This window comes from Salmo salar, chromosome 29 (assembly GCF_965601325.2).
Source record: "Salmo salar chromosome 29, fSalSal1, whole genome shotgun sequence".
Classification (NCBI taxonomy): Eukaryota; Metazoa; Chordata; class Actinopteri; order Salmoniformes; family Salmonidae; genus Salmo; species Salmo salar.
The window spans coordinates 10,255,476-10,268,152 of NC_138319.1; the positions used below are offsets into that span (position 1 = coordinate 10,255,476).

At 42.6% G+C, this 12,677-nt stretch overlaps 1 protein-coding gene and 1 long non-coding RNA gene across 2 annotated transcripts; one reads left to right on the forward strand and one right to left on the reverse strand.

The window, feature by feature from the left end:
• Positions 1–606: 606 nt before the first annotated feature.
• LOC145865716 (uncharacterized) lies at positions 607–4,284 on the reverse strand. The gene is made up of 2 exons (XR_014383070.1): positions 2,300–4,284; positions 607–2,150 (listed from the first exon to the last, which is right to left on the reverse strand). It is a non-coding gene; the product is annotated as an uncharacterized LOC145865716 (long non-coding RNA).
• Positions 4,285–4,683: 399 nt separating this feature from the next.
• Positions 4,684–9,056, forward strand: si:ch73-174h16.4 (leucine-rich repeat-containing protein 14). Its single transcript, XM_014180641.3, has 3 exons — positions 4,684–5,458; positions 5,686–6,537; positions 6,791–9,056. The coding sequence occupies exons 1-3, from the start codon at positions 5,184–5,186 to the stop codon at positions 7,362–7,364; spliced, it is 1,701 nt and encodes a 566-aa protein (XP_014036116.1). The 5' UTR covers positions 4,684–5,183; the 3' UTR covers positions 7,365–9,056.
• Positions 9,057–12,677: the final 3,621 nt, after the last annotated feature.

Consider the following 12,677-nt stretch of genomic DNA (forward strand, 5'->3'; position numbering starts at 1 on the left):
ATGGCGAACTTCATGAAATGTCTTAGGAGGTGTTGGCAGAATGCTTTGCTTTCTTTTTTTGCACTGACATTAGCTGTAGCTGACTGTTTCTGAAACACAAAAACAGCTGAAAATTGTTGTCGACCTGTATACAAATCTGAATTCAGTTTGAATTCAGTAATATTGTGCATTTACTTTCTCCTGAACCTCAATATGCTGCACTGCCCACGAATTCTGAAACATTGTCTCCTCTGGAAAAAAAGAGAACTACACTTACAGTGGTAGCCTACACACTTGAATTCAAAATATCAACTTTCTGTTCACTTTTCAAATGCATAGAACAAAAAAGTGAAATTATAATAGGTCCAATTAAATGAGAGCTATTACAGGACTAGTAAAGGCTCTGTGAACTACTTTTGAGACCAAAAATTATTTTCAAAGTAATTAAAATACATTTATATATATTTTTTACGGGGGGGGGGGGTGCTCAGCACCCTTACTTTCTGTGGCTGTGGAAGTGGGTCCAATTAAATGAGAGATGGGACAAATGGTAGCCGATCCTAACTTGTTGTAGGCCTATAGGCATTGTGACTATGAAACCAAGTCAGATCTAATTAAACAAATCCATTCAAATCAGATCCAATTTTATTGGTCACATAACAGTGCAGTAGTACCTAACAATTCACAACAATACACAAATCTAAAAGTAAAATAATGGAATTAAGAAATATATAAATATTAGGACGAGCAATGTCAGAGTGGCATTGACTAAAATACAGTAGAATACAAAAGAATACAGTAAAAATCAACTCAAACTTTATTTGGCACATGCGCCGAATACAACAAGTGTAGACCTTACCGTGAACTGCTTACTTACAAGCCCTTAACCAACAGTGCAGTTCAAGAAGAATTAAGAAAATATTTACCAAATAATCTCAAGTAAAAAATAAAAAATGTAAATAATAAAAAGTAACACAATAACATAACAATAAAATAACGAGGCTATATACTGCGGGTACCGGTACCGAGTCAAGTATGCGGGGGTACAGGTTAGTTAAGGTAATTTGTACATGTAGGTAGGGGTGAAGTGACTATGCATAGATAATAAATAGCGAGTAGCAGCAGTGTACAAAACAAATGGGGCGGGTGAGGTGGAGGGGTCAATGTAATATTCTGGTGGCCATTTGATTAATTGTTCAGCAGTCTTATGGCTTGGGGGTAGAAGCTATTAAGGAGCCTTTTGGTCCTAGACTTGGCGCTCCGGTACCGCTTGCCGTGCGGTAGCAGAGTTAACAGTCTATGACTTGGGTGACTGGAGTCTCTGACAATTTTATGGTCTTTCCTCTGACACCGCCTATTATATAGGTCCTGGATGGCAGGAAGCTTGGCCTCAGTGATGTACTGGGCCGTACGCACTACCCTCTGTAGCGCCAAATGCCGAGCTGTTGCCATACCAGGCGGTGATGCAACCGGTCAGGATACTCTCTATAGTGCAGCTGTAGAAATATTTTTAGGATCTGGGGACCCATGCCAAATCTTTTCAGTCTCCTGAGGGGGAAAAGGTGTTGTCGTGCCCTCTTCATGACTGTCTTGGTGTGTTTAGACCCTGATAGTTCGTTGCTGATGTGGACACCAAGGAACTTGAAACTTTCGACCCGCTCCACTACAGCCCCGTTGATGCTAATGGGGGCCTGTTCGGCCCGCCTTTTCCTGTAGTCCACGATCAGCTCCGTTGTCTTGCTCACAAGGAGGGAGAGATGGTGTCCTGGCACCACACTGCCAGGTCTCTGACCTCCTCCCTATAGGCTGTCTCATCGTTGTCGGTGATCAGGCTAACCACTGTTGTGTCGTCAGCAAACTTGATGATAGCGTTGGAGTCGTGTTTGGCCACGCAGTCGTGTGTGAACAGTGAGTATGGGTGATTAAGTACACACCCTTGAAGATCAGCGGGGCAGACGTGTTGTTGCCTACCCTTACCACATGGGGGCGAACCGTCAGGAAGTCCAGGATCCAGTTGCAGAGGGAGGTGTTTAGTCCCAGGGTCCTTTGCTTAATGATGGGCACAATGGTGTTGAACGCTGAGCTATAGTCAATGAACAGCATTCAGACGTAGGTATTCCTTTTGTCCAGGTGGGAAATCGCAGTGTGCAGTGCGATGGCAATTGTATCTTCTGTGGATCAATTGAAGTGGTAAGCAAATTGAAGTGGGTCTAGGGTGTCAGGTAAGGTAGAAGTAATATGATCGTTAACTAGCCTCTCAAAGCACTTCATGATGACAGAAGTGAGGGCTATGGGGTGATTAGTCATTTAGTTCAGTTACCTTTGCTATCTTGGGTACAGGAACATTGGAGGACATCTTGAAGCAATTGGTGACAGCAGACTGGGATAGGGAGAAATTGAATATGCCTGTAAACACTCCAGCCAGCTGGTCTGCACAAGTGAGAACTCGGAAATCTCTAACCCCCCCCTCCCCACACACACACACACATCAGTGCGTTCAAAACAATTGGGAATTTCGGAAAAAACAAGCTCTGATTACAGATAATCGTGAATGAATCGTTAATAATGATGAGTGAGAAAGTTAGAGACGCACAAATATCATACCCCTCCAAAAATGCTGCCCTCCCCTGTTATTGTCATGGTGAGAAGTTAGCATGTCTTGGGGGTATATTTGTTTGTCTAACTTTCTCACTCAACATTATTCATGATTCATTCAGGATTATCCGTAATTATGGTAGCATCCACTTTAATGTAGAAGTGTTTAGAAACATATTATATTCTTAAAAGTGGCTCCAAAATGACAACAGATTATTTACCATTAATTTCTATTGGGCACAAAATAATCTGAAACACAACCAAAACAAACAGCAAATGCATTCAACCAATTTGTAGAGTCAAACTTGATGTATTCATTGCGTGCAATGCATATAGGACCAAATACTTAACCTATTACTACAATAATACACATACAACGCTTACACAAAAAGATTGCCGTTTTGAAACTGCAGTAAAAGTACAGAAACGGCAGTCGACTGTGGTATTTTGGACGCAGTAATTGCAGAATAACTGCAGTTATACTGCACTGTAACTGCAGTTACACTGCAAAACTAATGCAGTAAAAAAACAGTGTTATTTTGGATGCAGTATCTCAGACTGGCCAATAAAAAGAAAAGATTAAGATGGGCAAAAGAACACAGACACTGGACAGAGATATGTTTTTTTTTGTTGCAACTCTGCCTAGAAGGCCTGCATCCCGGAGTTGCCTCTTCACTGATGACGTTGAGACCGGTGTTTTGCGGCGTACTATGTAATGAAGCTGCCAGTTGAGGACTTGTGAGGCGTCTGTTTCTCAAACTAGACACTCTAATGTACTTGTCCTCTTGCTCAGTTGTGCACCGGGGCCTCCCACAACTCTTTCTATTCTGGTTAGAGCCATTTTGCGCTGTTTTGTGAAGGGAGTAGTACACAGCGTTGTACAAGATCTTCAGTTTCTTGGCAATTTCTCACATGGAATAGCCTTCATTTCTCAGAACAAGAATAGACTGATGAGTTTCAGAAGAAAGTTTGTTGTTTCTGGCCATTTTGAGCCTGTAATCAAACCCACAAATGCTGATGCTCCAGATACTCAACTAGTCTAAAGGCAAGTTTTATTGTTTCTTTAATTAGAACAACCGTTTTCAACTGTGCTAACATAATTGCAAAAGGGTTTTCTAATGATCAATTAGCCTTTTAAAATTATCAACTTGGATTAGCTAACACAACGTGCCATTGGAACACAGGAGTGATGGTTGCTGATAATGGGCCTCTGTACGCCTATATAGATATTCCATTCAAAATCTGCCGTTTCCAACTACAATAGTCATTTACAACATTATAACAACGTCTACATTGTATTTCTGATCAATTTGATGTTATTTGAATGGACAAAAAATGTGCTTTTCTTTCAAAAACCATGACATTTCTAAGTTACCCCAAACTTTTAACCGGTAGTGTAATTTACAAACAAAGCATTTGTGTTTAGTGAGTTCACCAGATCAGAGGCAGTAGGGATGACCAGGGATGTTCTCTTGATAAGTGCATGAATTGGACCATTTTCCTGTCAAAATGTGATGAGTACTTTTTTGTGTCAGGGAAAATGTATGGAGTAAAATGTACATTATTTCCTTTAGGAATGTAGTGAAGTAAAAGTTGGGGAAAATATAAATAGTAAAGTAAAGTACAGATACGCCAAAAAAAATACTTAAGTAGTACTTTACACCACTGCTGTAGACAACTGGGACCTCTGGAAACAAACTAGATCAAATCATAACGTCAGTGATCTTCGGGGAAACAAACCAGATCAAATCACAACGCCAGTGATTTTCAGGTCGAAAAGTCGAAGCTCTAGAAAGATGGACGAATTTTCCGAGTTGGATGACCGTTCAAAAGATTTTTCTCAGTCGGGGCTCGTTTTTTTTTGTTTTTGTTTCTGTATGTCCTGAATGCACTGAAGTCGGAAGTCGAGGATTTCCGAGTTCCCCGTTTGTTGTTTTGAATAGGGCATAGCCGTCCTACATTCGTGCATTTGCTATTTCCTGTTATCAACACTATATGCACAAATATAAATATACTATAATAATTAAGCTAGACATTTCTGACACTATTGAAGTAAACTGTTATTTTATAAAGCGAGCCGTTTACCATCTTTGGTGACAATGGTTACTAAATGAAAGAAAATCAAAATGGGGCGCGTATCGATAACGTCATCATATAGCACGTCATCAGTAAGTAACAGCAAACGCCATAATAAACGATTCGGAGTAGGCGATCCATCGGTGCTATGTGTGACATGTCATGCTAACATGATGTGCAACACTATCTTTTTAACCCGAGACATTTCCAGCAATCGTTGAATACTTTCTGGAAGTTTATTATCTAGATATCGGTTTTACATATAAAGTATATTTTTAGTTGTGTATGCTATCAAACGATCTACTCGCGACCTTTGCTTAATATCTACAGTACTGTAGCTGACGTTAGTGTTACCAGAAAATGTTCACTGGTATATAAGATAGTTAACTAGACAGCTAAATAGATATTCAGCAAAGTTGCAAAATATACATATCGCGTTTAATTCTCTCCGGGAAGTTACTAACGGTCGTTATTCTTTGCTTATTTACTTTAAACAATTGGGGATAATCTATCAACAGCTCAAAACAAGAGTGATGGTGCTTCCCTTGGTGAATCTTTGTGCCAAAGAGGTTGTGAGTGATCACAGTTCCTCTCCGGGTTGGCTTGGTTGTGTACCCAGGGAACTGTACAGACCGCTTCTGGAGGCTGCCTTCACCAACTGCCGCCCGCTGGCTGTCGGGGAATTGGTGCAGCGATGGCCCGAGCGGACTCTGCGGGCTGGCGGCCGGAGGCAGGGGCAGAGTCCTCCAAATCGACTCTGTGTCCAGGCTCTCTTGCTCGCGGTGGTCAGAGGGTTGTCGGACAAAAGGTAACACACAATCAATCTTTGTTAGTTTACTTCTCTGAAACAACATTATCCAGCGATGTTAATGAGGTTTTGAATAATGGAAACAAAATACTTTTTAATAGTAAGATCAATTGACAACTTCACAGCCTACAATCTCCCGATGTCATAGAGGTAGCTCACATCTAAGATGATAGACATCCATGGGCACCAGACAATCTTTGTCCATGTAATCACTATTCTATTCCTAGGTGTGTTCTCCAGGTGCTGGACCTATGTGGGCTGCAGTGTGAGGAGGGAGGAGTGGGAGACCCAATGGGTGGTTGGTCACTGACCGTGGCCCTCTGCACCATGGTTGTACAGGCCAGGGCTGCAGCTCAGAGGGCCCTCGGGAGAGAGGGGGAGCAGGAAAGGAAGAGAGTGCTGGCCATGGAAAGGGAGAGAGACGTGGTCAAACGAGAAAGAGGAGGAGGGTTAGAGGAAGGAGAGGGAGGCGGGCTGCTGGTGGAGTCTGTGAGAAAAGAGAAAGAGGAGACATTGGGGTGTCTGCGGGAGGACCAGCAGGTGAAGGGGGTGAGGAGGAGGATGGAGATGGAGAGGAGAAAGGAGAGTGCACCAGTGGCAGGTCTGGCAGGTGGCAAAGTGGGCGAGGGGGAGGCAGTCTCTGAGGTAGACAGCGAGGTGGTGGTGTGTGTGAGGGCCGACCTCTTTGTGAATGCCCGCTCCTGGGAGCGTGTGCGCGCAGCCCTGGGTACGACAGGCCCCCTCAAGTTACAGTGCAGGTATGTCCGTGTGGAGGAGCTCTCTGTCTCCAGCATCGGATCTCTGCTGGACCTCCTACCCCGTCATGTCCTCCTGGGGGTGGACATCCGCTACAGCTGCCTGGGGGTGGCCGGCCTGGCTCTCCTCCTCCCTAAGCTCTCCATGTTCCCCATGCTGAGCTCCTTGCGCCTGCACTATTGCAACCTGGACATCCGCAGAGACATGGCCGGCCAGGAGGGGGCAATGAAGGACATATCCCAGGGGCTGGGGAAGCTCAGTCAGCTGCGCCGCCTCAGCCTCACTGCCCTCCGGCTGCCTGGACACCTCCGCATGCTGCTCAGGTAGCACAAGCTCTCCACTGTATCTAGAATGTGGTCTGTAAAGATGGAGGTTTTGTGTGTGTGTGTGTGTGTGTGTGTGTGTGTGTGTGTGTGTGTGTGTGTGTGTGTGTGTGTGTGTGTGTGTGTGTGTGTGTGTGTGTGTGTGTGTGTGTGTGTGTGTGTGTGTGTGTATATTCTCATGAACAGCTTGAACTGTGTCTCAGGTATTTGTTTCCTCTCCCACTTGTTCCCCATCCTCCTACTTGTTCCCTAGCTCTTTCCCTCAGCCGCTGGAGGTGCTGGAGCTTCCCTACCTGAGCCTGACCCCCGCCGACCTCTCCTATCTATCCTGCAGCCCACACGCCTCCTCGCTGCAGCAACTGGACCTGAGTGAGAACAGGCTAGATGAGTCAGCCTTGCCCTCTGTGCGTCGCCTCCTCTCCCAGGCGTCCAGCTGCCTCATGCAACTTTCCCTTAGCGGCTGTGGCCTCACCGACGGCCTGTTGGTGGCAATGCTCCCGTCGCTCAGCTGCTGCCGGGGCCTGAAGAGCCTGTGCCTCGCCTTGAACCCGCTCTCCCTGGCCGGGCTCCTGGACCTGGTGAGGATGGCGGTCAGGATGCCCTCCCTCCGACAGCTCCTGTACCCCAATCCCCTTGAGGACTACCAGCCTGGGCTGCCCCCCATGCCCTCCAGTGCCCAGCTGCTGGACTGGCCCTTGGATGAGCTGGTGGAGGTCCACGAGGCCACCAGTCTCCAACTGGACAGGGTGGTGATGGAGAGTGGCCGCTCAGACCTGTTCCTGACCTGCGACCTTCTCAACTACAACAAAGACTTGGTGGAGCAGTGAGGTCATTGGAAGAATGACCCCCTCTAATTTTAAAACCACACGACTGTACACGTGCCTGCCTACTGTCAATCATTCATAATAATTGGTCCGAAATTGTCAATGTTTTTATACCTCGGTATTGTTGGCAATGCTTTTTAAAATGTAGAACAGAGCCTGGTGAGGGGAGGACAGCTCATAGTAATGGCTGGAATGGAATAAATGGAACAGCATGTGTTTGAAACCATTCCATTGATTCTGTTCCATTCATTTCTATGAGCCCGGTCTCCGATTTTAAAGTCCCACCAGCCACTACAGGTAGAATAATTCTGATTACACTATTCAGTCATCTAGATTTTTGTTACAAACGGATTATTCAACCGTTTCAGAGGAGCAGTAGGATCTTACAGAAAAACATACTTCAGCGGGTGCTTACTAACAAGCCAACTCAAATACTGTGTACTTATTTACTTATACAGTTGTTGGATACACTGTACATCCATTTGTGCCAAATGCCAGGGGGTAGAAGGGGTAACAGTTCGGATAGAGAGAGATCATCAGCCCAGTCCCAATCCCACTGAGCTAAGGTTACAGCTTTTACCCTACCGTCATGTGCCTTCCTGTCTGCCACCAGTGCCCGTGCAAGTCTGTTGTCCAGAAATGGCAGTCTGAATGGTGGTTACACAGACCCCGATTATCCCTATCTAGTTTGTTTTTGGAAAACATTTAATCGTGTGATATGTTAACAGCTTATTGGAAATACAGCAATCTGATTATGAGAGCGTTAGTTTTGTTTGTGTGTGGAAAGTGTCGGCTTTATAAGTGCGTTTAAAGCTTTATATGAATTGCGACGAGGTGGATATTTCTCATGAGAATTATATATATTTTCTGTGGCGTTATCTTCTCTGCTGAAGAAGTTTCTTTTGGGATAGATGGAAATTTACTGGGGGGGAGGGGCTGGTCTGACTCAAGGTGTCATACAAAATGCACCCCCCTCCCCAACATAAAAAATATTTTCACAAGACCCTCCCCTTGTACTGTAAAGTAAATGTAATAGCCTCCTCCCTCATAGAATTGACTCAAAATAATGTTTCTGACCAAAAATAACAATAACTGTAGTGACCCTCTGTTTATAAACGTGGATATCGACTTTGTCACTTCAGCATGCTTTTGTGGCACAGTCGCTGTCACGCAGGGCTACGGGCCAGAAGGCTAATGGGTTCGCCGACCACCACAGACGAGCTCACTCTCTCTGCCTGTTTCATTACACTACGATCAGAGCCGGCTGCAGTCAATGCTTAGCTAGGGGGAAGTCAGATGTTCAACATTTTGATGCCGTATTTATAATTATATAAAATATATGCAATGAATTTTCCACCAACAAGTGTCTGTGTCAATGCACCACACAACCAATAAACAAAGCATACTGACTTCGTGCACTTCAATAGCATGGTTTGTGTTTTCACCACAATAAATAGACTGTCAATTTTGACAAACAGAAATACATCCCTCCCTACCTTGTAGGCTTGTATCGAAGGCTTGACTTGACAATCTCCGAATGTCATTAAACTTTTTGGTGTTTTGTAACAGATGTCTCTTTCCATTCATCAAATGGCTTCTGCACAGTTTGATTTTATTTGTCAGTAAAAGAAATGCATATATACACCCCATTTTTTTTTAAGTGACTGGGATTGCACAATAAAGTCAGGGACTTATTTCCATTGTGGTGCCTATTTTTTTTAACATAAATACATATACAATTACATAGATACAGACGCATTACAGAGATAGAGATGAAACAATACTCAACCTCCAGATGAGTATCAGGGGGGAGTTCTTACAGGCTCGTTTGGCTGGTAGCATATCTCTTTAGATGTTTGGTGCTGCTGGTAAACCATTTTGTGAAGACATAATTAAAGTGACACTGGACTAGTGCACTTGCCAGAGTCTTTAGGGCGTCTATAGCTAGGTTTCCTTCCATTTGGTGACAGATTTTCATGAGAATGTTCTAAAATCTTCATAAAAGCAATATGCTACTTCAGAGTTTTCTACGGGAAAATTTGGCGCCGGACAACATGAGAAATTTAACAGACATCCATATACATTCAGATCCGACCTGGCACAGCGAGTACCATCAATAAACTAGGGATGTTGGCCAAATGAGCCACATTTACATGTCCTTAAAAACAGCTATAACATATTTTAGGCTACTTTCCTAAAATAATAATTCTCCACCTCACAGTTCAGCTGTCAAGAAATTTGAGCACCTATTGCATGCATAGGCCTATAGGCTTAGGTGTCCACTGTACACAAAACATTAGGGGTTCAACAAGGGTTCTTCTAAGATCCTCAAAGTTCTTTGAAGAACCTCAGGTTTCTTGGCACTGAAAATTGCCCCCAAAAGGTTCTTCCAAGAACTCCATAGGAGGTGGGGTTCATCAAGGAGCCTCGTTAGTTGGTGAGGGTTCTTGCAGGAACCTAACTGCCCAACTGAAACATTTGTATTTTAATTTGAAAGGACAGCAGGTGCAGGCACTTAACTGGACAATTTTAAGATCTCCTCCCATTTAAGGTAAGGTTTGTCCCAGAAAATGGACACAATTCAATGGATTTCAATCCACAAAGAGGTAAGAATATGTAGGCTATAAGAATATGTTGAAGGGTATCTGTATTGGGTGAAGATGACTGAACTGCTCACTTTTGTGTCTGTAGGTATACAGACAAGGAGGCATATAATTGGTATTGGTATGTTATGCAGATCACATTTACCATCCTGCTTCCAAACCTCCCATAGGCCTCTACATTATGGACAAGGTATGTGTATGAAAACCCTTACAAAAGTTTTTTTTCATTCACATTTACCACAAAAACCAAAGTATGAATACCATCATGTGCATGTTTTGTTCATCATCTGTATAATTAAACATTTTTGGATTCACAGACTTCACACTCCCTACACCTCTGATGAATATAATAGGAAACCTGTTTGATCACCATGCACTGCAAAATCATTCTGACTATGGATACGGAGAACATCAACAAGCCAGAGGATATACCCATTATAATTGGGGCTCTGCTGGGAGTTTACCTCACATTTAGATTTTTTTATTCTGCTTTGTCAGTAAAATCATAATAAACACTGACAACTAAAATATGGTGTTATTGTTATGCTTATTATTATTAATAATAGGGGAGGGGGGTAGCTAAAAATATTACCACAGAATGTTCTTCAAAAGGTTCTTAGAGGATCCATTAAAAGCGGTTCTTTGAAAAAGTTACAGGGGTTCTGTCACGTGTGCTTCAACACATGGAATAATGTAGTAACCAAAAAAGTGTTAAACAAATCAAAATATATTTTAGATTCTTCAAAGTAGCCACCCTTTGCCTTGATGACAGCGTTGCACACTCTTGACATTCTCTCAAGGGAAAGGGTGACTGTTCTGAAGAATCTAAAGTTTAAAATATATTTTGATTTGTTTAGCCCTTTTTTGGTTACTACATGATTCCATATGTGTTATTTCATAGTTTTGATGTCTTCACAATTGTTCTACAATGTAGAAAATAGTAAGAATAAAGAAAAACCCTTGAATGAGTAGGTGTGTCCAAACTTTTGACTGGTACTATATATATATATATATATATATATATATATATATATATATATATAAATAAAGGAAGAGAAGTTTAAGCCTAACCACAGAGATATTGAGAGAGATAGAGATATGCCAGTGGCATGCTATGACACTGTCATGCATTTCTTTACGTCAGATGGCTACTGCATCTGCTATACAAATATAGATGTACAGAAGGAGGATAATTGGTACATTTTCTATAAGACTATTTTGTATAAAGATAGCCATTAAATTGTTAGATTATGGGAGTAACTCTGGTAGGGCTGAAACAGACTTCCTTACCTCAAGTTCAACTGTCGGAGTCTGTTGGAGCGCCGGGGCGCACTGTCTTCATATCGTAAGCTTGCAGTCGCTAAAGCTTAATAATAGCAACACCATACCAAAACTTCATAAACATTCAGTGGCATGTATTAATGGATACCAAGGGAAGCCAGGCTTCCCCCAAAAATGTACCAAGAAAAATATATAAAAAATATATATTTTGTCTCTCTGTGTATTCATAATGTTCCTTCAATTCGCAAGAGGCTGAATGTATCTCACCAGAGAAAGCATCCAAGGGAGTGAAACAGCGCCCATCTGTCTCTCTATGTGTAGGTCATAAAGAGTATCACATTGTTGCCACCCATAGCATTGAATGCAAGAGAAGCCAGCGATCTTTGGCCTCCTTTGATAAAAAAAGTATAAACTAATAGCTAATCAGTGTTGAGCTAAACTGAGTGAGCTCAACTGTGAATGGTCCTGGGGCACCAAAAAAAGTGTTAAGGGAAGCCAATTTGGATTTGCTTAGCTCTTATCACAGAGAAATATGTAATTGACAGAAACAACTTGAATTGTTGCATCTCGTTGTGTTGTTGTCCTCCAGTGACTAGTTAGCTTGCTAATATTGTCCCTTTACTAAATTAGCCATGGATGGAGATAGGGATTTGGACTTGTGGTTTTACTTAATTCTCCGTACTGGCCAATGATTATAACAGCGATTCTAATCCAACCATAAATTCATACATTGTGCCCCTGGACTGAGAGGATGGAAGTTCAATATGTAGCTAGATTTAGAAAGCTAATGTTAACTAGCTAACGTTGCCCATGAAAGGAAGTTAGGCTAGCGAGCAAGCATTTTATCCAGGTAGTCTAGGACAGCAAAAAATAAAAGTGTGTACTGTATGACAGAGTCATAGACTGTTTCGTCAACATGAAAGAGAGGAGGATGGCATTGGAGTTTCTCTACAAGTAGGGTGAGTCAACATGTTTTTTCTACTTGCACGAACGCGCGCACACACACACACACACACACACACACACACACACACACACACACACACACACACACACACACACACACACACACACACACACACACACACACACACACACACACACACACACACACACACACACACACACACACACACACACACACACATCAGAACCATGGACAGCCACATCATATTTAGCTTACGTTGATTGAACTAAATTGGTTTTGGTATCTTTTAGTTGTCACTGTTTTAGACTAAGCATCGGTGATTTGATGATGTTGAAATGTTGAAGTTGAAATGGTGCTGGAATAGTGGAGGCAGCTCCTGTTTTCTTTGCGAGTTGCGGTAACTCTGGTTCTAAATCAATAGTTGTTTAGTAGTCGGATAATGTTGAAAACATTAACTTTCTTGATCATGCTGTAGGTCATGTAACTGTTTGTTACATGCAATAT